This window comes from Podarcis raffonei, chromosome 8 (assembly GCF_027172205.1).
Source record: "Podarcis raffonei isolate rPodRaf1 chromosome 8, rPodRaf1.pri, whole genome shotgun sequence".
NCBI lineage: Eukaryota > Metazoa > Chordata > Lepidosauria > Squamata > Lacertidae > Podarcis > Podarcis raffonei.
In genome coordinates, this window is record NC_070609.1 from 20,359,836 (window position 1) to 20,386,666 (window position 26,831).

The 26,831-nt window shown below is 42.2% G+C and overlaps 1 protein-coding gene across 1 annotated transcript; it reads left to right on the forward strand.

Annotated features, from left to right (window-relative positions):
* The first annotated feature begins 217 nt into the window (after positions 1-217).
* On the forward strand, positions 218-26,831 carry LOC128418599 (zinc finger protein Rlf-like). Its single transcript, XM_053398421.1, has 8 exons — positions 218-478; positions 11,321-11,475; positions 14,436-14,517; positions 15,619-15,751; positions 17,015-17,217; positions 18,065-18,201; positions 19,684-19,825; positions 21,643-26,831. The coding sequence occupies exons 1-8, from the start codon at positions 326-328 to the stop codon at positions 26,386-26,388; spliced, it is 5,751 nt and encodes a 1,916-aa protein (XP_053254396.1). The 5' UTR covers positions 218-325; the 3' UTR covers positions 26,389-26,831.

Sequence of the window (26,831 nt, forward strand, 5' to 3'; positions counted from 1 at the left end):
CGCCGGAAGCTTCCCTTCCTCCCCCGCCTCTCCGAAGTAGCCCCGCCCCTCCTTCCCATTGGTCAGCGCTGGGAAATGGGGCGGGAGGGAAGAGCCCAGCTCCAGCAGCGCGATGCATTTGCGTCACGGCCCCGCGAGAGGGCCGAGCGCCCAATGGGAACCTGTCTTTGGCGGCCTCCTTCCCGCCCCGCCGAAGGGCGGCAGCATGCGCAGGAGCCGGGAGTGGGCGGGGCCGTCGGGTCACGTGGGCCCGTCCCCCGCCGATGTGGTCAGCGGCTGCGGGGTCACGTGATTCGTTGCCTACGCGCGGTGGGGCCGGGTGCAGATGGCGGACGCCGAGGCTGACGCGGCCCTGCAGCCAGAGATGCCCCGGCTGGCCGCCGGCCTCAGCTCTCGGCTCCGGCAGCTGCAGGCGGAGCTCAGCGAGCAGGGGGTGGGCGAGGGCTCGTCGGGCGCCTATTGCCGGGACTTCTGTCAGGTGAGCGGGGCGGGCCTGGCGCGAGGGCGGTTATTGGGGGGGGGCGGAGGAGGGCGCGCGCGCGGGACGGTTGGCGGCGGGGGGAGGGTCAGGCTCGGCCGTTGGAGGAGGTTTGGGGCGCCGGGGCCCCGCGGAGGAGGAGGAGGAGACTGAGGCGCAGGGGGCGGCGGCGGCGAGCCGTTGCCTGGCGCTGGGGAGGCGGGGCCGAGGGACCGTCCCTGTTGGGAGGCTCCGCCGACGCCGCTTCCCGTTTCTTCTGGCTTCGCGGGAGGTTCGGGTTCCGGGACCCGATGGCCGTCGCTCTTCTCGGGGGGCTCCCTCCCTTCTCCGCCCAGCCCAGCGCGCTCGGGCTTTCTCCGCGCCCGCTTCCGGATGCTGGTGTTTTCGGCGCGCTCCCACCGCCTCTTTTTGTGGCAGCGCCGGAATTGAAGGAGGAAGAGGAGCAGTCGGTTAAACGGGAGCGGGGGAGGGGCTTCTTTTAACGAAATCCATGACACCCCTCCCTCCTTCCGCGGACTCTTTCTCTTTTCCTCGCAGATCTTTGCACGTACACCAAGTCCTCTTTCGCCGTAGCTTTCTAACAGCCGTAGTTGAGGGGGTTATCTCCCTACACTTTGAGGATCTTTGTTTATATGTTCCTCTTCCTTGTCAATAAAAATGTTTATCTGGATCTCTGCTTCCGATGGGGCTATGTACAGTATCTTGTATGAGTCTGCCCAAAGATGAGGCCTTGCTTCAGGAGCTCCCAAAGATTAGATGTGTGGTTGCCAGAGACAGGGCCCTTTCTGTGGTGGCTTCCTACTTCTGAAATCTCCACTCCCAACATATTTGCCTGGCTCCTATTTCTGTGGTTTGCTAAAGCCTTTTAATAGTAAACAATAACTTATTTTCTCTGGGCTACTTACTGTTCCGATAGTGTGGATTGAGTATAATATGGCTTGATTCTTATTTTTCTATTTGCTTTGAGTTTCTGTAAGCAACTGTGAATGCCAGTTCACCTTTTCAATACAAAAACCTGTATTGACATCTTGGATGTCAGTCACTGTGTACGGTGTTCTAAATCAAATAGTCCTATTGATATGACTTTATTTTAAAATGGAGTTCCAATTCTTTTTCCAACTCATATTGCAATAGACTTTGTATGTTAGATATAGTTTTGGGTTGAAAGTATCAACAAAGTGTTTATACAAACATGAACATGCCACATTAAATATAATGGCCACACGGTTTCCATTACAAGCTTGCAACAGGTTAGATAATATTTTCAGGTTGCTTTGTTGGATGTCAGTGTAGAAAGGGTTGAGAAAGATTTGTGAATTAGTGAGTATGGGTTATCCATTGAAGTTGAGTGGGTAGCTTCTAGAATCAACATTTTGGTGGTCCCCAAATTGAGAAACTCTGCCTTAGACATGTTTTCCTGCTTAAAGCTCTGTTACATTTTCACTGTCAGATGAAGGCCATCCAGTTCTCCTTTGGGTTTGATAATTTTATCCAAAGGTTGGGTATGGATCATACAAAATGGTAACTTAATATTTTGGATAAAGGTTTTCACCCATTTGTCGTATAAATGGATTGAGATAATGTCCAATGTTGTTACGATTAAGAAGAACCATGTAAGAGAACTTTAGAAGAACACCTCCACCCCTGCTGACATGAACCGCTCATAGCACTAGCACAGGGAGGAAAACCACAGTGGAGGGAACCCTTTAATATTGATTTATATGGTGCCTTGTATGCATGTGGTGCTTTAGAAAAAATAAGAGTACAGTTTTGCCATGCAAAAATAGGGGGAGGGAAATGGAGGCATGTAAAAACAGGGCCAAGAAGATGCAGTTATTTCAGTTATGCATTTATTTAGGCTTAAGTTTCATTGAGTAGGATTTTGGGACTAGGGCAGCCATGGCTAACCAGTGAGCTGGAGCACAATTCTGAGTCTTGCCTGTGCTGATTGGGACTGGTGGAAGCTTTTAATCTCAATAGCATCTGGAGAATAGCAGGTTAGCCACCACTGGGCTATAGGGTTCTAAAGGCTTCAGCTGACAACATGAGTGCTTGGAATAGCTGCTTTTAGTGTCCACCAGGTCCTGCAATACTAAAACATCCTGGTCACTTTGTGTGTTGATCTGAACCATTGACATATAGAAGGACTGGAGCACAGAAAAATGTGCATGCCACATGGCCTTCAGAAATGGGTGATGGTTTATATTGTCAGCTTGGTTCATCAAGTAGACACATGGGTTTTGAAGAGTTGTAAACTAATAATTCTTCTAGGTTGCCTTGACTTGTACGGAAACAGGTGACATTTGATATTTAGTTCAGAGCTTAGAAAATGTAATTGTGTTGGATTAGCCTAAAGAGAAGTGATTGCGTTGATGTCCCAGTGAAAATGAGATCTTTACTGCCTTGGCAATTCAGCTTAATGATAACCTTTTATCTTCCATGTTTGCATCTTAATTTTTTTTGTATGTCCTACAACTTTTATTAAAACATAATTGTAGGTATTCAATACTAGACTTAAAGAATGGTTGAGTTGTTAGATTTCTAGATGAGATGCTGCTGCACCTTAGGACAGTGAATCACTTTCAAGTCTTCCTGCTTTCAATACGTCAACCTACTAGCTTTTGATGGACTATCACATCCATGTTTATATGTCTCTGCTATTGTGTGCTGTATATTGATATAACAGCAACAGGGCTGTTATAAATCCATGTAGGAATACAAAAATGATAAATAGCTGTATTCAGTTAAGTTTACTCTGTCGTTAATAGATTTATTAAGGTCATTATTTTCAGATCTACTCCAAGGGAGACTAAAATTGGTACAACCCAGAGCAGGCATCTCCAAACTTGGCCCTCCAGATGTTTTGGGACTACAACTCCCATGATCCCTAGCTAACAGGACCAGTCATCAGGGATGATGGAATTGTAGTCCCAAAACAACTGGAGGGCCGAGTTTGGCGATGCCTAACCTAGAGGGTTTTGTAGCAACTTGAAGATAAACAAATTTAGTCTAGACACAAGTTCATGCAGATGTATGGAATCTCTTTGCTATGTGAAATGCAAAAGTGCAATATGTGACAATTCACTCAAGTGATAGTTAACAACATTGACCTGCAGATAAAATTGCAAGGCAGTGCCACCAACCCAAAGATTTGTGGAGGAGTTGTATTTTGATGTCAGTGGCATGACCATGGGTACTCTCCTGTCCCAACAATATGCAAACATATTGATGGCTTCTTCAATTCCTGTCCTAAAATATCTTGTTTCTGCTGTACCAGCCTAACACAGCTATCCTTCTGTATTTCCACCTTGAGATACAAGTAGCTCTCTATTGCAATGTTTCCCAAAATTCTGCTTGCTGAAGCACACCTTTTCTGATTTCAGCTGGAGACATGTTTTACTCATAAATCCCAAAATGTTTTCCTTTTTACATTTTGTAAGGGTAATAGCTACCCATCCCATATCATAGAATCATAGAGTTGGAAGGCATCCTGAGGATCATCTAGTCCATCCCCTGCAATACAGGAATCTTCACTAAAGCATCCATGACAGATGACCATCCAACCTCTACTTAAAATCCTCCAAGGAAGGGGGAGTCCACCATCTTTCAAGGGCGCCTGTTCTACTGACAAACAGCTCTTACTGTCAGAAGGTTCTTCCTGCTGATGTCGGAATCTCCACTTGAATCCATTGGTTTGGGTCCTACCCTCTGGAGCAGGAGAAAGCAAGCTTGCTCCATCTTCCATGTGGAAGTCCTTTGGATATTTGAAGATGGCTATCTTCTTCTCTCCGTCTCTTTTCCAGGCTAAACATACCCAGCTCCCTCAACCGTTCCCCATAAGGCTTGGTTTCCAGAGCCTTGACCATCTTTGTTTCACACCTTCCATATTGTCAATATCCTTCTTACATTGTGACATTCAGAACTGGACACAGTACTTCAGGTGTGGTCTGACCAAGGCAGAATAGAGTGGGACTGTAACTTCCCTTGATAAGAGTTTAGACTCGTGTTGATGTAGCCTTGCCTAGCATTCTTTCCCCCCCTTTTTTCTTTTTGCTGCTGCTGCATCAAACTCTTTTCTTGTGTGGTCTACTAAAACCCCTAGATTCTTTTCACATGTACTACTGGCAAGCCAAATGCTCCCCAGTTGGTTATTCCTGCCTAAGTGTAGAACCTTGTATGTTCCTGCGTAAGTTGCTGAGCTGATCATGCCTCTTCATTGGAGGGTGGCAAACCAAGGACAAAGACATACCTGGCATCCTTCTCAGAGGAAGATAATTCTTTTAAATTTCTGCATTTTAATATATTTAAAGAACTCAGTTGCATCCCCATCCTTTGAGGGTGTCCTTTGCAAAGTCTCTGCTGGTGGACGCCCTCAGATGCTTGTGCAATCAGCAGCACACATAGTGCTCCAATGAGCAGCATTCAAAATTCACCAAGCACCAACCTCATTTTGCACCTGGCTATCGGTCACTTGCGACCAAGTGAAGATGCCAGGGTGCCAGAATGGTGCCTGATGTCTCCACCATCTGGAGGTGCATGCCTGGGGGTCCTTGGATCTTGCCTGTTTTCGCGCACCATCAATACATCCTAAAGAATTTTCTGTCCATTGTATTTCATCTGCACAATCAGAATGAATTTCAGGAACCAAAAAGTTGTATTGAAAAACACAACTTTTGAGCTGTCTGGCCCCAAAATGGCAGCGGCATTCTGTTCTGGTGACTGTAACTCTGGTTTAAGCTGCTATTCTGTGCCTAGCTTAAATATCTTGAGTTTCTAACACTGCCAATGAGTACTTGGTAGCTACTCATTATGTCAGTGGCTGGGACCTCAGCAGCTTTCCAACTTTGCTGTGAGCTTAGTTGAATCTGGATACAACTGATTTATGCAGGCCGAACAGAGGCTGATTGGAGGACAAAGCCATAACAAGTGACTATGGGGAGACACTTGGCAGCCTTTCTGTGGGAGAGTACTATAGTGCTCATGTCCTGCTTGTGGACTTCCTATAGACATCTTTTTGCCCACTGTGAGGACAGAATTCTGGACTAGATAAGCCTCTGAGAACTGCTCTTAAGTTCAGTGAGATCGTATTTGGAGCTCATGGACTCTTCTGTGGCATGCTGTGTGAGAGTCTCCACTCTTATTTAGTCTTCCTTACCTGTTGATAGTGTTGCACAGTTTGTGGGAATGGCTTAGTTTTATCTTTACAGGAATTGGGGGTGCAGCCATGTAAAGTATGAATTGAGCAGGTGAGAAGTCAACAAGCAGTAGGATATCAGGTGGAGAAGCTAGGGGTGCAGGTGATGGTTGCTTTAAAATCCTTCCCATTCATGAGAAAGGATTGACTTTGTTCTTGATGTATCCTCAGGGCAAATGCTTGATTGTACATAAACCCAACAAATAAAATTACCAAACTCAGGTAAAAGCACCAACCAAAGAGAACATGAAAGATGGAAGGAACTTGAGAAAGCTTTCATGAAGTGGGAGAACTGATGATCCTGGAAAAAACCAGTAGCAGAAAATATGTCACATTTCTTTTCAAAGGGCAGATTTTTACAAATTGAGAAAATCGCAAACTGTGTCACGAACAAAAAGTATGTAAAAGTGTGTGTGTGTGTGTGTGTGTGTGTGTGTGTGTGTGTTGGTAAAGGTTAAGGGACCCCTGACCATTAGGTCCAGTTGTGACCGACTCTGGGGTTGCAGCGCTCATCTCGCTTTATTGGCCAAGGGAGCCGGCGTACATCTTCCGGATCATGTGGCCAGCATGACTAAGCCGCTTCTGGCGAACCAGAGCAGCATACGGAAACGCCGTTTACCTTCTCGCTGGAGCAGTGCCTATTTATCTACTTGTACTTTGACGTGCTTTCGAACTGCTAGGTTGGCAGGAGCAGGGACCGAGCAACGGGAGCTCACCCTGTCGCGGGGATTTGAACCGCCAACCTTCTGATTGGCAAGTCCCAGGCTCTGTGGTTTAACCCACAGCACCACCCGTTGTTGTGTTGTGTGTTGGTGGGGTACCATTAAATAGGAAAAGGGATACACTGTTAAATATGAAAGTGAGTTCTGCTGTTCTAGTCATCTGACTGTAGAAATGGGCAAACTCTACAAAACTGTAAGTTATACAGTTAAATGATGCATCACTTATACTTTATCAGTGCCAGAACTAATTCCAACTAGTGGGAGATGTTTGAACTGACATAATTACATGGAAATTCACCTTTGCTTGTTTCAGTACAGATAGGTTGTATCTTTTGTAAGAGCCAGATGTGTTCTGTACCAGTTAGTTCCTCCATTCGAACGTATCCCTAGAACATTGTATTTCACCTCTTTATAATTTTGTAAGGTGACTTCTGTTGAGACACAGCGTCAAGGCATATGTATGGAATGTCAAAAGTAATAGTTCATGCCATTCCAGCATGTTTAAGTCTTCTAGAATCACAAATATGGATTTGGGCAAAATGATTTTCTAGTTAATGCACTCAAGAAATCTTTGTGGAAATAAGTATTGCTGGGGATAGCAAGATCTGTGGAGCATATGCCACTCTTCCTTGCTGCAACCCCAAGATTTTCCAGAATCCAACGTCTGATGATCACATTGGCCCTTCTGATGATCACATTGGCCCATTTGTTTCATTGACACACAGAAATAGGGCATTGGGTGTTAGTAGCTGAGTGTAGCACTTTGCATAAAGCTGTGATTATTGCTGGTGAGGTGCTGCATGTGAGAGGGAAGTTTTGTGATGCTGCATACGTGTACACACTTACAGAATAATGTGGCCCTACCTTATTTATGTACCCCTATGATGTTATAGTTTATAATTATTGTGTAATGTTTTATTTCTGACTATCGGTCGAATAAAGGAAATTGATTGATTGATTGACTTACAGAATAAATGTGTTTAAGAAGTATAATCAGAAAGCCTTCTAATTATGAACCTCCTAATTATGAAGTAGGGGACACGAGTGGCGCTGTGGGTAAAACCTCAGCGCCTAGGACTTGCCGATCGTATGGTCGGCGGTTTGAATCCCCGCGGCGGGGTGAGCTCCCGTCTTTCGGTCCCAGCTCCTGCCCACCTAGCAGTTCGAAAGCACCCTTAAGTGCAAGTAGATAAATAGGTACCGCTTTATAGCGGGAAGGTAAACAGTGTTTCCGTGTGCTGCGCTGGTGCTGGCTCGCCAGAGCAGCTTTGTCACGCTGGCCACATGACCCAGAAGTGTCTCCGGACAGCGCTGGCCCCCGGCCTCTTGAGTGAGATGGGCGCGCAACCCTAGAGTCGGACACGACTGGCCCGTACGGGCAGGGGTACCTTTCTCTTTACCTTAATTATGAAGTATTGAGTTGACCCTAGCTCTTGACAGGCAGCAGGAACTATATTCATGAAAGCTCACCTGCTGTAGAGCTTGGCTTTTTATTTATTACTTGGCTCACTAGGATGATCTGAGATAGTGTGCAAGCAATTGACATTGTGTGTGTGTGTGTGTGTGTGCGTGCGCGTGCGCGTGCGCGTGCGGGCAAGCATGAGTGGTTTGGGTATTTTTTGCCCCTTTACTCCATAAACTTATGACTGGATAAAAAGCCTTTCTGTTTGCTTTAGCTCATATAAAGAAGAAAGCTAAAATAAGATTCCACCATTTTTAAAAAATAATCATGGGAAAGGTTGGTGTTCAGACTAATGAAAGAACATGGCCAAATACTTGAATAGTCTGGTTAAACAAGACAGTGAGCTTAAGTACATTTATAGCTATACAAATGGTATTTGATAATTCAATGAGAACTGCTTGTGGTCACAAGAGGCTGGGAAAAGAGTAAAATACAAGCATTTAAATTTAACTTCCACTATTCAAGATGCTAGCAGTTGGTTGACACAATCTTGCAGCTTTTCCTTTTGCACTGGTGGTGAAAAGCACTATATTGGGGCTACTGTAGTTCTCTAGAAGTAATAATAATAATAATAATAATAATAATAATAATAATAATAGTAATAATAATTTATTATTTATACCCCACCCATCTGGCTGGGCTTCCCCAGGATTGAAACAGTTTAAAACATCCTGAAATTTTGCCCACCCACCTGGCTTCTTCAGAGAGCTTGGATGAATGTAATTAGGCCCACAGAGTGAAGTGGATTGAAACAATTGAGTAGTCAGGTACCAAGTTTAGGTGAGCCCAAGGGCATGCCTACAGGGTTTTTGATTTAGAACAGCAGATCCCCATGTGGAATTGCAAATTGCGCTGGAAAGCACTTACTGGTTTGCCATGTGACTGCAATGGGTTATAGCTGAAGAAACAGAAGCCCAAAGTCCCCTTAGACATGCAGAACTCACGCAAAAAACCTGCCTGCAACTTCCCAGGGCAGTGTTGTCAAGCAGTAAGCAAATGCCATTTGAGGATATGTTCACAGGAAAAGGAAAACAAAGACAGCAAAAGACTTGGAAAGTTAATGATTCATCTCTGCCAAGTTCTAATAGGCCCATTTGGATTATCAGGTTAAAATTGATGTAACAAGAGAAATTGAAAGGATTAGTGAGTATGTAAGTAAAGCACACGGAACACGGGGGGTGTTATTCTTATCAATATTGTGCACAGTAGAAAGATGTGTTTCTCAAGCAGTGTTCAGAATTCAGATCCATGATCAGATCTACCTGTCAGAGGTATTGATGAAAAATACGGTTTGATTTATTGTCACACTGGCAGCTTTCTAGCTAGTTATTTTTTGTTTTATTTACCTTTGTCACCTAAATTAACTTAGGGCAAAGGATTAAAAAAGGGGTTTCCTATCAGCTCAGTGAGGTCAAATGCCAATTTATAGTTCATTTGTATTAAAAGTGTTCTTCCTAAAAGAAGGGAGGAAAGGGGTTGAAAGGAGGTAATAATAAACCTGATTTAGGAAGACTTTAGTTGAAAGTTAAAAATGTAAGCATTACACTAGGCCAGGGTAGGTAATGATCCATATCTCCTCACCTCTCACAAACTGACTTGGAATAGGTCAGTAGGAACACATATCTGTCCGTCGCCTGGTGTCTTAATGATTTGAGGTGATTGAGCAATCTCATTTGAACTTTGGCAGGTGCTAGTCAATTGATGCTGGGGATGTACCTTCAAAGAGGTAGGCAGGGCTCGTATCTGTAATCATTCCTTTGACATTTCTGTAGAGAAAGAGGTTTGGATGCAAAGCACTTCTTCCAGCAACATACATCCAAGCCACTTTCTCCAGTTCCATCTGCTGCAGTATGAAGTTCCCAGTGGGAACTCCCTAGTGCTCCTAATCTGATAGTGCTCTCTTCTGATCAGCTGGTAGTTGGGGCTTCAAAGTGCCTGAAAATCCCTTTTTGGCCTGGAGAATGACTTTACCTGCTGCACACCTGATCTTTTGGATATCAGATGATGTCACCAATATTATCATACGTAGGACAGGTGGACGCGGCTTTGGCCTGTAATTAGGCCTGTGAACCAAAGTTTTCACACTCTGTTTAGGCCATGAGTTCTTAATGAAACTTAGAAAATAATTTTGAAAGACTGTTGAGGTAGTTCACATGTCATAGCAAGCCATAGCTAGTTTTTAGCTATGGCTTGCTTTGGCATGCAGACTGGCCATTGTTAAAATGCTGTAGAGGCCCATGAATTTTGTTCAGTCATGAGAAATAATAGTATGTAAGACTGAGCTCCTGCATCAGCACTTCACCTGACTTGACTCTTGGTACATTATAGCAGCTGTGGTAAAATTCTAAAATATTAAGTTATTGAAATTATTCCTTGTAATGTTTTGATTTTTAAAAACTCCTCTTAAACTATATATTGTTTTCATGTTTAAACAAAAGTAAAGTAGATGTTAAGAACTTGGTCTAGTTATTTGTCAGTATAGTTCTTCTGCTGAGCCACAAGAGTCGGTGTATTTTTTTCACTGGAAGATTCACACCTCTTGGTTTGCTAAATGCTGGGGTGTGAAAACCTGCCTGAAGGGTAGCATCAAGACACCCCAACACTATTTTGGTTAAAAGCAACTATGTGAGGGATTTGGATGGTGAAGTTGCAGGGCTGTGATTTCTTCCTTCTGCTTCCCCTGACAACACACTGATTGACTTATCTACTTCACAAGCTGTTACTAAGCACAGAAAGGGAGGAAGACAGAGATGCTATTGGTTCTGCAGCTGCTTTTCATGAAAGAAAAATATTTTGGGAAAACCTGATCATGGATTTTCCACATTCGCCTAGTTTGGCCCTAGTTTTTCAGAGTCTTCCATATACCTTAGCAAGGTGTATGCAATGCATAGCTCAATCCTGATGATAGCTGCACTGTATTTGACAGAAACCCTGCATAGACTGCATCACTGGTTGTGAGCATACACATGTATTATGCTTTTGTGAATGGGTTTGGCATGTGCTACTTATATGCTTGGTGAACGTGATCCTCCCAAGAAAAAGAAAGAAAGAAAGAGATTGCCTTGTAGGGAAATGTGATGGATGTTAAATCGTACCCACAAGATGTGAATACAAATTTTCATTGTGAGGGTATATAAAGACTGTTTTGAGTGCAGGTGCTGTGTCTACAAAAGGCTGTAGATAAAACTTGCTAGTTCATGAGCTTATACTCTACTGCTATCATATAGCAGTTCTTTCAGGAGCTGCATTCTTGAAAGTCCATAAATAATAGTAATTAGTATTAGCAGTTTTGCTTTAGGAGGAAGGCAAAAAAGAGTAGAGTGGCAGGTTGCCATTTCTTTGTTTTTGTTTTTGAGAAAAGTTGGAAAGCTTAATATCCTCAGCATAGAATTATAACATTGCCTTGAAATAGCTTAATCAGAGTTGAGAACAAATATTACCGCATTACATCTTTTCATTTATAGACGTTGCTACAATATGCTGACAATCCGGGTGCTTCGGAGCATGTTCTGCCTTTCTTGGAAGTGTATCAAGTCGCCATTCAGAGCTTTGCCAATGCCCGACCTTACTTGACTACCGAATGTGAAGAAGTTCTTCTGGTAATTGGCAGGCTAGTGTTGTAAGTACATTTGGGACATGACTTTTTAACAGAAAAGAGAATTTGATCAACAGCGGAGATTTTCAAGTTACTGTGCCCACCTGTCCGATATTGAAAATAGCATTCCCTGTCTCAACAAAGCAGGGGGCCTGTTTGCATACATCCTTGGGTGGGGGGAGGTCATTACCAAAGGTGAAAACAACTATTCTGTATTTTCAAAAAGGCAGTGGAAGTTGGAATGCTCTCCTCACATCTCTGGCATGCAGACACCCCACTTCATTGTAGGAAATTTTGGGGTCTGTATACTGACAGCAAAGCATGGGGCAATAGTGTGAGGCTGCAGTCTCTCGGGCAGTGGGGTGGATAAAAATCAATTATTTTTTTCATATATATTTTTTTTAAGTCAGATTTTTAAAATTTAAATCTTTTTTTTATTTATATTGGATTTTTTTATTTAAATCGGAATTTTTAAAATAAAATGCTTTTGGAGGATAAATCTTTCTAAACATAGTTTTCTGTTTAAGTTATATTATAGTCCAAAGGCTATTCATCAGGAAATCTGGATTTTTTAAAAATTATGTAGCATCAGGCTTTATATGCAATGTTTAAATTTTGTTTTTGATAAATGAATTCCATTAATCCATTCACAATGTCATGGTCTTCCAGAGGTTTCTGTAAGATTACGTATTTGGGGCATTTTTTCTAACAAGAAGATATTAACACAGATGCTTGTTTAGCAGTTCTCAGAGGTGTGAATTTGTGTCTGCACAGATAACATGCTTTTTTTCACAGAAAAAAGTTATGAAATACACATACAGAGTTGAGGAAAAAACCTTAATCCCATTGTTCCTTTGCAGATTTATATACACAGAATCAACCCCTTACCACTTAAATGCTAAGTTCCAAGAGGTTCAATGAATAGACTGTTTGGAGTGGAATAGACCTGCACAAGTAGCTAAGTGAAGCAGTAAAAATGAAAGTGCAGAATACTCCGCAAGTCTTGGGATCTTTGTGTAATAATTGTGCAAGTCAGTTGCATGTCTGTGCAACTCAGACTTGAGGCAAGTGCTGAAGGCGCTTCAGGGCTTGCAACCAATCCCACTGGGTTCCAACAACTGCACTAACACTTAACTGTACAGAATACAGCACCTGAATGTAGAAGCAAATCCAAAGGGGTGGTGGTGGAAATAGTAACTGGGATCTTCAAGTCCTTGGCGAGACCTTGAAGTGCTTGCCAGTCAACTAATCAGGGTTCATTGGTTCCAGGCCCTTCTTTCGAGGGCTCGCCTGACATTGTCCAAACAATAAAGTCTGTACCTGGAACTTCAGTCCTGCAGGAATCCCTGAAGTTCTCTGTTCCAATCCTTGGTTCCCCTTTTCCAGCTTTCCACCAGCCTGTTTCTCCTCGGCCTGTTCTTTCTGAAAGCCTGTTCCAACCTAAGCCTACCAACTGTATCTCTCCCCGCCTCCCGCCCCCCACTTCTCCTCTAGAAAAGGAAGGCCAGCCTCTCCAAAGCCAGGCCTGCTGGGAGATCTAGTCCCTCTGAGATTCCATTACATTTGTGTTTATAGCCTGAGATTTATCACAATATTCTCTCCCTGGAGGAGAAAACTCAGTCTTACGTTTTGGAGGTTGTTTTATACTAAAACTCAGTCTTAAGTTTTTTAAAAATTGTTTAACCACATCAGTTAACAAACATGGATACATATGCTATAATGTTAGTGTTTTAGTTAAATAAATGGTTTAAATTGTTATTAAGGAAATTATTATTTTTCTTCTTCCAATAAAGTATAGCAGAAAAGTTGTCCAATTATAGTTAACTTATTAAATCTCACAATAATTTCATAATTATATGTCTATGTATTTCTTAATTGTATAACCAAATCAGTAATTTTTGATATAACTGTAAAAACTATTCTGAAAATTTATTATTCCAAAAATGAAACCTTCATCTGGTTTCATCTGGTTGTAAATATTAAGATTATACCAGCAAGAATAAGTCTTTCTGTAAAAAAGTGATTGAAATCAAGTCTTACTGACTACTGATTTAAATCATGATTTAAATCGATTTGATTTAAATCAAATCCACCCTGTTGGGCAGGGAGTTTGGCATGGAGACCAGTTGCTTCTCTTTAACCTGAGGATGGGGGGGGGGAGTTGGCTGGGCGGATGTACACCCTATGATGTGTATCGTCCAGGGCCAATGCCACCTCACTTTTAGGATCCGTTCTGTGACAAAGGTTACTCCCCTCCCTTTTAGCTTAAGTGTTCAGGAGGTGGGGGGAACTCTGCTGAGAGCATGCATAACTGCTAGGATTTTACCAATCTTATCTGTTTCCTAAATTTAGGATAATGGGAAACACCAGAGACTGTGCGGTGTAGTGGATAGAGAGCTGCACTTGAATCAGGGAGACTTAATCTGTCTCACAGGGTTATTGTGATTGGGGGAGGGAAATTTATAACCCTGTATACACTGACCTGAAGAACGGTGGAATGCAAGTTTAAATTATGTGTGTAGAAATAAGCATTATTGTGAACTTGTAAATGCCATGGATCATGCCATCTTCTCCCCACGCTGCATCTTAGTGAATCTTGAGCCTATCTACTTTTTTCCCTGGGCTACATATATTATAAACGGTACTTCTTTGGAACTCGGTACCTGAAAATTCAAAATGTGAATGAATCTGCAAGACCATTATGCATCACATTGGTTTTCTTAGGTCAAAGATGCTGTTAAGAATAAGCTGCCAATACAGCCTGAATATCATTCAGTGAGATAATTCCAACTAAATATTGTTACAGTGCATCTATCTTGAGTTCTTCTCATTGTTATGCTGCTTAACAGCTTCAGCTCTTTTCTACTATGTTTTCACATTCTTTTGACCTAGAGAGATTATAAACAGAGGTACAAAATGACCCAACATGCTACTTCCTAAATGGTGGTCCTAACTAGCTTAGTTCTGTGATTTATTTATTTCAGGAGCTGTTTTGAACTACTGCTTTCTGTGCCTGAAAGTGAGGAGCAGTCTGAACCATTGTTAAGACTGTTTCAGACTATACAGGCAAGTATTTTTCATCTCTATTCTACAGAGGGCCCTGTTTCAACAGTTTGCATCTAGAAATACATATTTTCAAATTATAACTAAGTAGGCTGTGGTATTTGTGGTAGTTCTTTATTTGAATCCAATATAAAATGGGAATAAATACATTATGATTAAGTATACCTTACCTGGATGTCTTATATGAATTTTAGTTCTTCGTACAGCCTTTAATATATAGTGAGATTGTACGCATCCTTTTGTAACTTTTTATGTGATAGAAGAGTGCTCCAGTAGTGCAATATCCCGTCTCGCATTGGGAGTAGAGGTTTGGGGAGACTTCTTTTAAAAGGAGGAATGTCTGCTAGAAGGGGACAGTGCACAGCCTTCAGAGAATTAAATGGAGATAGTCAAATGTACCATTAAATAACACTATGGTGACATATAGGACAAAGCTTTAATGGCTAAAGTAATCTACTTTATCAGACTAGGAGAACAGCACAAGACAGCATATTTTCAGGCAAGAACGGACTAATTTCATTGATTATTGTAGAAGATATGGATGGTTACCCACTGCATGTTATGAATTCTCCATGTTTTGATGTAAGGAAGGCTATGTTACTCTGGGCTACTTGCTGTATATAGTGAAATTTCTATTACATAAACTTGTAGGCATGATCTCAACATGACTAATCATAAGATACCTTTGTTTGTATCTACTCCTTTTTCCAAGCTATGTACCTCACAATAGAAATGGAATAAAAAAAACCCTCCTCTAAATATGATGGCGGGGGACACATTAACAAAGCCAAAGTGGATCTGATCTGAGTTCATTGGATATTACCCGGTGTAATTAAATGCTGGAAAAATGCCGTATTTCTGCAGCCTTTTCTTACAGCCTTGTGTAGTGATCCCAACTGAAATCTTAGAAATGTAGGAATTAATATAACAGTAATAATAAGAATAATTTATTACTTGTACCACGCCCATCAAACTGGGTTGTTCCAGCCACTCTGGGCAGCCTCCAACAGAATATAAAGAACACACAATACACCAGACATTAAAAGCTTCCCAATAGATGTCTAAGGAAGGTTGTATAATTGTTTATCTCTTTCTCCAACATAGGATTCCCATAATGCTTTACTTAAATTTGGAGACAATAGCCTCGAAACACTGGCTGACATTTCAAAGGAAGGTGTATGGAAGAATCCAGTTCTCTTAAATATTATATCACAGCAGCCTGTAGAAGCAGAAGAAGGTAAGATCTTGAGACTTGTACCTCAAATGAGAATTCCATTACTGTGCCACTGTTATGATGTGAGCACTGAAACATTTTGCTCCTAAAGAACTGAGCAAGATGATAGGTGTTCCTCAACTGCTGCTGTGAAGAGCATGCAGAGCTTTACCACGAATCCTGAGATGTCATTTTCACTCTTCCAGTCCTGTACTTGGCCTAGTACCGGCTTCTCGTTCGTTCTTTCCCAACACTGTGGTCATACCCCTTTTATTACATATGGTTGTTGTTCGTTACCTGCTGTGAAACTGCTCATATAATAAGATTTGAGGGTTTTATTCAAAGAAACATAAAGCACAGGGAGAGAATATTTTTCAGCTGTTCCAGGAACTCTTGCGCAAGAGCTAGCGGAAGACAGTGCTGCACCACAATGTGTTGGGTTGCATTATAGTATGAGAAGCAAAAGCAGAATCTTGTGGCGTCTTAGACTAGCAGATTTTATTACGGCACAAACTGTAGTCTCCTACATCAGATAGAAACATGAGGAATATCGAATTAGGAAAATACTGAATGTAGCATATAGTCTTTAGTGCAGGCAGTAAAAGAAGCCTTTGGAGTCTGAAGAACTTCTGGGTTTTCTCATACAGTGCTGTGAACAGGAAATGTTTTCCACTAGTGTAAGAGCACCTTTTAGATCCAGCATTTAGATCGTTGTGAAGTTTTTCTGAAAGAATCTTGTTAAGAGTTGAGGAATTCCCGAGTATTTATGCCACACACCCTTGCTTATGATGGGTCATTCACAGGTTACTGTTTCTCTGTAGAACTGCAAACTCAAACCCACCATAGATCATTTCCAACTGTTTTCATTACTGGTTACAACCATCTTAGGTACATCCAAGTGATAAGCAGTCGCCAATGCTCAGGTTCTTTTTGGATCTGGAAGAGGGCAGAATAAGGGCAGAGCAGGGTGTACCAGGCTAGGGCTTATACGTGCTCAGGGTGGAAGCAACCCCCATGTGAAATGGTCACTGCCTGTACTTGGGGATAAAAGTGAGGCAAGATGAGAGTCCTTTGTTTGGTTGGGAGTCTTTGCCTTAACCAAAAACTTTCTCCCCTTCCACCTCCTCCCAATGGATATGTAGTTTAAATTCTAAAGGGTTTTAGGAATTCTAGAGCAGAAGGCCATGAAATAGGCTGTTAGATGCCAACCACTGGCATACATTACTGCTTGAGCTAAATTCTGGTGATAAATAGTGTGTGCAAAAATCTTTTCCACTTCTTTTCTAGTCAACAAACTGATTAAACAAGAAGGACCAGTCTTTATGCAGATGCGAATAAAATACTTGATGAAAACAAACCGCCTTCGGCAAGCTGCTTCCCTATCCAAACTGTGCAAAGAGTCCACGGAAATTTCAAATACATTGCCATTTCTCCAAGCTTACATCACTTGCTTGTGTTCCATGCTTCCAACTGAAGAATCTATCAAAGAGGTGAGTAGGCAAGCTCTGATCTTGGTGGTGTTACCTGTTCAATGCCTTTTAATTGTGCTTTGTATTTCTAAAATGTATTGTTTTATTGCTCTGGAAGTAGCTTTGGAACTACTGTTTTTACCACAACAGTAGTTCCAAAGCTACTTCCAGACCAATAAAATATTGGTGATATATAAATATTAATAATAAAGCCATGCTGCGGAGAGACGGGGCAGAGGATTCACATCTAGAAGTCTGCCTCTGCTGATACAAAGTAACATTCAAATTTTATTTAATGGATGCAGTGATACCTTGGGTTAAGTACTTAATTTGTTCCGGAGGTCCGTTCTTAACCTGAAACTGTTCTTAACCTGAAGCACCACTTTAGCTAATGGGGCCTCCTGCTGCCGCTGTGCAGCCAGAGCATGATTTCTGTTCTCATCCTGAAGCAAAGTTCTTAACCCAAGGTACTATTTCTGGGTTAGCAGTGTAACCTTAAATAGTGTATGTAACCCAAGGTACCACTGTATTTAAAATCCTGTTCAAAGCAGCTAATAACAGTTTAAAACCCCACAGTGAGTGAACAATAGAAAGACTATTTAAGAAACAAGCCATTAAAAATAAAACACTGTAATTCAGGCCAATAAAGCAGTACAATATTAGATCCGAACTGCATTGTTTTTAGGTGCTTTTAGCACTTCAAGTAGCTAGGCTATGCCTTTGTTGACAATATGAACTTTAACACAGCTACTGTAGTGACACAAACAGAAGGATAGAAAAGTCTTCCTGAAAGTACCTTTGTGTGGGCAAAGTGGTCTTGAATGAAACTATTTACAATAGAATTCTTCTGGATTTTTGTTTTTGAAAGATTGCAAAGGTGGACTGCAAAGAGGTCCTGGATATGATATGTAATCTGGAAGCTGAAGGTCAAGATAGTACTGCATTCATTCTTTGTACAACATACCTCACGCAGCAGCTTCAAAATGCAAATGTGTACTGCTCTTGGTAAGTACTATGTCCAGATATTATTTTCAAATGCATGTATTTGCTATTCTGGCTCACATAGGCCATTGAAGTAGCTCACATTAAAGAGAATGTTTCATTCTATGTGAATGAAATTTATTTCTTAAAAACAAAGTATTTACATTTGTTAAACAGGGACACGGGTGGCGCTGTGGGTTAAACCACAGAGCCTAGGGCTTGCTGATCAGAAGGTCGGCGGTTCGAATCCCCGCGACGGGGTGAGCTCCCGTTGCTCGGTCCCTGCTCCTGCCAACCTAGCAGTTCGAAAGCACATCAAAGTGCAAGTAGATAAATAGGTACCTCTCTGGCGGTAAGGTAAACGGCGTTTCCGTGCACTGCTCTGGTTCACCAGAAGCGGCTTAGTCATGCTGGCCACATGACCCAGAAGCTGTACACCGGCTCCCTCAGCCAATAAAGTGAGATGAGCGCCGCAACCCCAGAGTCGGCCATGACTCGACCTAATGGTCAGGGGTCCCTTTACCTTTACCTTAACAGTTGTGAGTACATCTCTTCCATTTTTCAAGAACCTCTAGAGGTTGAACAAACTAATGTTAGACACAGAGAACATCAGATAATCCTCCAAACTACAATGTGGAGGATCCAGAATGAGCAGTAGGGAGCATTTGAAACTATAATTTCAAAACATGGTTTCCCTCTTAGACAGAAATGGAATCCAGTGATGATCTCTACTTTCAGGGATTTCTGCTCTCCTTCTTCTTGTTTTTTCAAACTGTGGAGGATTAACTGAATGCAGGCAATTGTATGAAGAAGCATATATTCCAAAAGCAATCCTGTGTTTTTTTACATTTAATTTATTCTTTCCCCAAATTAATGCTCCAAATTAACGTCATCTTAGAAATAGGCTGTCAGTAATGTTGATGCTTGGAAACATGCTTGACAAGGATTTACAGATGTTAAATATTACCCCAAAAATCAGGAATGGTTATATATAATAAGCTTAGATTGGGTATAAAATAGAAGATACTGTTGTTAGAACAGTGTTTGATGAGGGTTGAAAAATAAATCCTCGAAGAGAGGGTTGTTTCTATCTTAAGACCATGGGGAGCCATCCGGTGTCTTCAGGATGTTGCTGGACTCCAGCTGCCAACATCCCTAGCCGGGAATGAAGGGAGCTGGAGACCAGTAATAACCAGAGGTCATTGTGTCAGCTATCACAGCTCAGGACCCCCATTTTAGGTCAAGTATGAGACATGGGGGGGGGAGAGAGACATGAGACCTCAGAGGTGCACTGAAAGTCATTTATTTGGTTTCTCTTAGTTGTATGCCTTAGCTAAAGAAATTACTCTTGGTATAACTTTTCAGACGATCTCTTTCCTTTTTTCTTATCTTGGCCTTCTAGTTTCTCAGTATTGCTTCTAGCATTCTGCACATTCATGTTTAAACCATTGTTAAGCTTGACTACTGGATCTCTAACTAAGCATTTGTCCTGAACTTTCTCCATAGGGAACTGACTTTATTTTGGAGCAAACTACAAAAAAGAATTGACCCATCTTTAGATTCCTTTCTGGAGCGCTGCCGGCAGTTTGGCATCATTGCTAGGACATTGCAACACTTGTTCTTCCTAATTAGAGTCATACAAGCTGAAGTAAGTGCCTGCTTGGGAAGCAGTTTATCACAGCATTAACCTATGTACTTTCAGCAGATAACAAAAATTCAGTAGCTTTTGGGTGCATCCTGTTGTTGGCTACCCTGGGAAGACATAATTGATGGCTGCCTTGTATCATTCTGATGGCTGAGCACATGACAAGTTGAACACCTGAACTTCACAGCAGCAAGCCAGACTTGATCTCTGGCCTTCTCACTTGCACTTTTCTTCCCTTTCACTTGCTTCAGCCAAGTACATTTCGTGCCCTTTATGTCTTCTTCCTGTTGGAGTTCTTCTGATTCAGGCTGCCTATTTTCTGTTTTAGATAAGGAGTACTTGCATAGTGGAATTTCCTATCTTCCAAGGCTTCATATTCTAGTCCTTAGAGGACATTGGCACACAGTAGATTCAACTCTGCTTTTACTCTATTGCTGTATTTATGTTGCTCTTTTTGCTGTACTACTGATGTTTCTTCAGCGCCTCTATCTAAAAAGACAAAGGAAGTAATTCAGCAGCAAAACTTTTGAGTGGAAATAGGAAGTGATAAGGAATAGTATGGAAGCAAAGAAGTTGAAAAATTCTTGCCATTGTGCAACAGAAGACAATCTACAAGTAGATACCTTGATTTGATACGGTTTTCAAACACACACACACTCATTCTCTCTCTATATATAGTCCTACCTTGGAAGTCGAATGGAATCCGTTCCGGAAGTCTGCTCGACTTCCAAAACGGTTCGGAAACCAAGGCGTGGCTTCTGATCGGCTGCAGGAAGCTCCTGCAGCCAATCAGAAGCCACGGACTTTGCGACAGACGTTAGGGTTCCAAAGAACATTTGCAAACTGGAACAATCACTTGTGGGTTTGCTGCGTTCGGGAGCCAAAACGTTTGACTTTCAAGGCGTTCGACTTCCAAGGTACCACTGTGTATATATATATCTGAAACAGATATATAAATCTGCTTCAGAATTCCAGGTATACTTAGTTCCTAAAAACATGGGAATGACTTTCACAAAATTGTGTGTATTTGCTACCACAAAGTGTCTTTTATGCTTGAAACCACTCAAAAAGCTGGATGGGGCTGATGGGAGCTGTGGTCTAATCTAAAACATCTGCAGGCCACCAAGCTGGCAAATTCTACTCTGGCAATGTCTATCATGCAACAGAGACCAAAGTCCAAATCTCTACTTATCCATTAAGCTTAACTGGTGACTTAGGGTCGGTCATTATTTCTTAGCCTGAACTACCTTACAGAGTTGTTGTAAAGATAATATGTGCACCAGTGCCGCTGGAGCACGATTTCTATTCTTATCCTGAAGCAAAGTTCTTAACCTGAAGGATTATTTCTGGGTTAGCGGAGTCTGTAACCTGAAGCGTATGTAACCCGAGGTACCACTGTATGTTTTTTGGGGTAAAACATTGAAGTTGATTGAAATAAGAAATGCGTGGGGCGTGGGGAACCTGTGTCCATCCTAATGTTTCTGAATTGCAGCTCTCACCATCCCTGGCCATTGACCATGCTTGCTGGTGTTAATGGGAATGGGAGTCCAGCAACATCTGGAGGGCCACAGGTTACTCAAATCTGTAATTGCTTCAGGATTGAGAGGGATAGCTCAGTCGGTAGAGCGTGAGACTTATCTCAGATTTGTGGGTTCAAGCCCCACCTTGGGCAAATGACCCTTGTGCCTTCCAACTCTAGAGTTCTATGAAAACTTACCCGTATATCTTGTCCAGTTTTTTCAGTTGTGTTTCCTTTGTCTTTAAGAGATGTCCCTGGGGGCTAAATTAAGATCTGACTTGCGCTCTCTTCTTTCCTATAGGCAGAAGAAACAGGCCTTATTGTGTCTGTTTTGTTATGTGTGAGAGCCCTGCAGCTCCGATCAAATGAAAATGATGACATGAAGACCTCTGTATGCAAAACAATTGCATGCCTTCTGCCGGAAGACCTTGAAGTAAGAAGAGCATGCCAACTCACTGAATATTTACTTGAGCCAAGCGAGGAAAGATACAGTCTACTAGAAGAGCTCTACCTGCAGCCAGATCAAAAATTGGATGAAGAAAATGCAGCAGTTCCAAACTCCCTCCGTTGCGAGCTACTGTTGGCTTTAAAGGCGTATTGGCCATTTGATCCAGAATTTTGGGACTGGAAAACTCTGAAGCGACACTGTCTCAAGTTGTTAGGAAAAGAAGTTTCTGAGTCAGAGGATGATCTGAGTTGCAATGAGATGTTGTTCAATGAAACCGAACTGTTGGATGGTCTCCTAAGCGATTGCGAAGATAATAATTTTGAAGGTCAAGATATAATAAATCAGCCTAAAGAGAGGGTGAGAGTTAAAAAGCCGATTGGGTCCTCAGAAAGGTATCAGAGGTGGCTGCAGTACAAATTTTTCTGTGTTATTTGCAAAAGGGAATGTATAGAGGCCAGAATACTTCACCATTCTAAGATGCATATGGAAGATGGCATTTATACATGCCCAGTGTGTATAAAAAAGTTCAAGAGGAAGGATGTCTTTGTGACGCATGTGATGGAACATGTAAAAATGCCTCCTAGTAGGAAATACCGTAGTAAGAAGAAGTTGCTGTTGAAGAAAGAGAGGTTGGCAAAGAGCAGTCTAGCCAGAATTGCTTCTGTAGGCCTTGGAGAAAACCAGCCACTCAAAATAACACCGTGTGAACAGCCCAGACTCAACACGCAGGATTTTGTCACGTTTAGTAAGCTAGAAAACTGCCACTTGCAGGACAGGGACCTGTACCCATGCCCAGGCACGGATTGCTCCAAGGTGTTTAAGCAGTTCAAGTACTTAAGTGTTCACTTGAAAGCAGAACATCAAAACAATGATCAAAATGCAATGCACTACTTGGACATGAAAAACAGGCGTGAGAAGTGTGCATACTGCAGGCGGCATTTTGTTTCGGCTTTCCATCTACAGGAGCATGAACAAGTGCACAGTGGCCCTCAGCCGTACATGTGTGTGTCAGTGGGCTGCTATGCTAGGTTTGGATCAGTGAATGAGCTGCTCCATCACAAGCAACAGCACGACGATCTGCGTTATAAATGTGAGCTCAGTGGCTGTAACATTGTTTTCAGTGACTTGGGGCAGCTCTACCACCACGAAGCCCAGCATTTTAGGGATGCTTCCTACGCGTGCAACTTTAGTGGCTGTAAAAAATTTTACTATTCCAAAACTGAGTTTACAAATCACCTGTCGATGCATATGTCAAATGGTGAAATAAAGGAGATGCAAATTAAGCATGAGGAAAATGTTTCTGGGGACAGTCTTACTTGCCTTTCAGATTTGGAAGTGTTTGAACAAAAAGGTCCTTCTGATCTGCATGAGAGTCTTAATTTGCCTTCGGGATCTACAAATTCAGAGGCAATCGAGCAGGTTAAGCAAGAATCTACAAATTCAGAGGAAACCCAGCAAGTTAAACAAGAAGCTATATCTGATGGAGAGGTGGACGGCAAAAGTAATGGCAGTTTAGGAAGCAATATTGCATCCCTAGCCAGCGAGACTCAGTTGACACCTTTGACTGAAGCAGTGGACTGTGGCCAGGCAACTCCTGGGAGTGATTTACCCCGTGAGAAAGTCTTCCTTCCATCCAATTTAAAAGAGCGGTATTCAAATGTGGCTGTATATTTTGATGGGAAAAGATTTACCTGTGGCTTTGAAGACTGTGGATCAACGTACAAAAATTCAAAGGGCATGCAAAAACATCTTCGAAGGGCTCATCCTTACCATTTCAAACCTAGGAGGAAGCTAGGTCTGAAAACTAAAGATATTGCTCAGTACAGTGACAGTCATAATACTGATGGAGATATTAGTCCAGAGCTCATATATCATTCATGTAGAAATACAGACTCTCCAGGCATTATAGATTGTAATACAAGTTCTAATAGCAGAAGCTATTTAAATGAAGAACTGTATCCTTCTTCCCCAGAAACTTCCTATTTTGAAGCTTCCAAAGTGTCCAGTTCAGAAGATGCAATGTTGGAACTTCTCCTGGGCTTGAAGCATTTAAGTTTAAAAAATTCCAGTGGTCATATTGGAAATTCTTCCAGGTTGTCACAGTCTCCAAACTCTGAAGATGAATCTACCTCAGACTACTTCCCTGAAGAGCAGCAAGGCAAACTACCAAAACAATACCTTACCCAGTTGGCAGCCAAGCCATTTTTCTGTGAGCGTCAAGGTTGCACATGTGAATTTGTGACCAGGGAAGCGTTGTTGACGCATTATGTTAGAAAACACAATTATTCAAAGGAGACGGTGCTTCAGTTGAACATGTTTCAACATCGGTATTCCCCTTTTAAATGTCATATTTGCCAAAGATCATTTACAAGAAAAACACATCTTCGAGTCCATTATAGAAACAAACATAAACTTGGCAATATGACAGCAACTCAGAAATTACTTGGTAATGAGAGTTTTGAGGATCTGGATGAGAGCGCTGAGGATATGCTGAATGATACCATGGGTTCCATGTCTGATTTCTATGCCAATACAGAGGAAGAACTTGATGACCAAGCTAATCTGGCTGAAGAAGAGCAGTGTCATGCAAAGAAAGATGAGCTTAGTTCTGAAACAGATCTGGAGTCTAGTGAAGAAGCAGAAAGTTGTGTAACTGGCAAGCAGATGAAACTGTCTGCTCTGGAAAGCCACCGGAAAGGACTAGAAGCAAGAGAGGGGAGGGGAAGTAAAAGAACAGTTGCCAAAGGAAATTTATGCTACATTTTGCATAAATACCACAAGCCGTTCCATTGTATTCATAAAAATTGCAATTCTGCATTTACTAATCAGAAAGGTTTGATTCGGCACTACAGAACGGTGCATCAGTATAACAAAGAACAGCTCTGCCTAGAAAAAGACAAAGCGAGAACAAAGAGGGAACTTGCCAAATGTAAAAAAATATTTGTTTGCAAACATAAGGCGTGCAGCAAACGCTTCTTGTGTTCTAAATCGCTTGCTAAGCATTGCAGTGACTTTCATGGCCTGGACCATGTAGAGGATTCCAAAGTGCTTTCTGAAACAGAGACCGTGAGATTTCCTTGTCACCATCCTCAGTGTCCTGCTGCATTTTATTCCTTCCACAAACTGAAGCATCACCTGATGGAAGAGCATGCTAAGGAAGAGGAAATAAATAAAGAGATTGAAATTCATTGTGACCTTAATGGTTGCAACCGAGTTTTCACAACCTACAGCCGCTATTCTCAACATGTATATTTCCGACACAGTGATTATGATGGGGTCTCGGAAGCTGCCAAAGAAAAACTGGCCCACCTTAAAGATGGACAGGAGCAAAGGTGCTTGAAAGATAAGTGTCTCGGGCATGAAGAGAGCGAGAAAAAGAGACGGATCCATGACAAATCTGAGAAGAATAATAAAAGCAAAGGAAAGCAGTTATATAACTTCAGAACAAGGGAGGAAGCCCTGCAAATGTGCAGAGACAACTGTAATCAGACACAGTATCCTTGCATGGTTCGGGGGTGTCCCTCTGTAGTAAAACTGGAAAGCAGTATTGTGAGACACTATAAGCGTACCCACCAGATGGCCAGTATTTATATAGAACAACAGTATGAGGAGCTTGTACTGTGTGTCGAATGTGGTACTGTGATAAATGATCCCTGCTTAGAAGAAAGCCAGGGTTCAAATAAAGAGCTAAACAGTGACTCTAAGCAGGAAGTTACAGTGCACCCTGCATATCAGCGTGAAAATGAAGGGCATCGTGTTCTAAACTCGGACTGCAATCACGATGATAAAAGCAGTAAAAATGGCAGCTCTTGTGAGAGTGACAAGGCCCAGGAGACTGGTGTCTCTTTGTATCCAGGCACTTTAAAACATATCCACAATCCAAAAACCAGGTGTTTTGTAGAATGTAGTCGATTGGAGTCACCTCGGTATAAAACAGACAACTTGCCTGGAAGTGATGGAAGAGAAAACCCCTCCTACTGTGTGAGGTCAGGTGTACAGCTACAAAGGGAGAAAGATGTAAACGACTGGCAGCGTGCATCAGCACAGCAGAACATTAAAAACCCTCCTCCCCTTTCTGCTACAAAAGAGAAAATGCAGAGGCAATCTGCGCCAAAGCCGTTTGATTTAAAGTCCTTCAAACCAATGGGGTTTGAGTCTTCCTTTTTAAAATTCATCCAAGAAAGTGAGGAACGAGATGACGATGACGACTCCGAGGATGAATGGGAGCCGGCTGGCCGATATGAATTGGGTGTGGTGGTACAGAAAGAGAAAGACTTCAAAAGGGATGACACACGGGGCAAGACTGCATATGAAACGGTCCCGGCAGCAGCTGTGTCCAAGAAAAACAGCGGCTCCAGAGCTCATGGGCAGCTGAGAGGGATGCAGCCTCTCTTATCCACGGACTCTCCCTCGATTCCTTCCCTGGAAAACCTGAGGGCCATATTGGACAAGGCGTTAACAAAGTGTGGGGACAATGCCTTAAAACAGCTTCATTATTTGCGACCAGTAGTTGTTATTGAAAGACGTACGTTATCCTCGCCCCTCATAGACTTCTTCCCAACAAAAAAAACAGATCACCTTTGTGTGGAAAGTTCATAAATTGTTGTGTTTAATTTAAAAATAGAGAAGGAGGGGAGACTTCTTCCACTTCTGGGGGGGCGGGGATGCTAATTGGTTCAGTGCACATGGTGTTGAAGTTAGATTAGGCTGTTCAATTCCATGAATGTATGACATCTGTCTACAGTATTGGCTGAGTTAATATAGCTCCCCTGTTAAATTAAGAGAGAGAGAACAGATATTTTGGTGCTAATTAACAGAATATGGAGCTGGGGGCTTCCTCTTGCAGAGTAAATGTGCATGATTGTATATGGAACAAATACTTAGGGTACCAAGCGGGGGAGGGAGGGGGGAGGGAGGGAGGATGGAACTTCTTACTTGACTTGAATGTGCACCTCAGGGTGCTTTGTGTAACATATTGTACACTACAGCATCTTATATTTTTTGAGTTATGAGTTTCAATAAAAATGAATTTTTTTCACCCA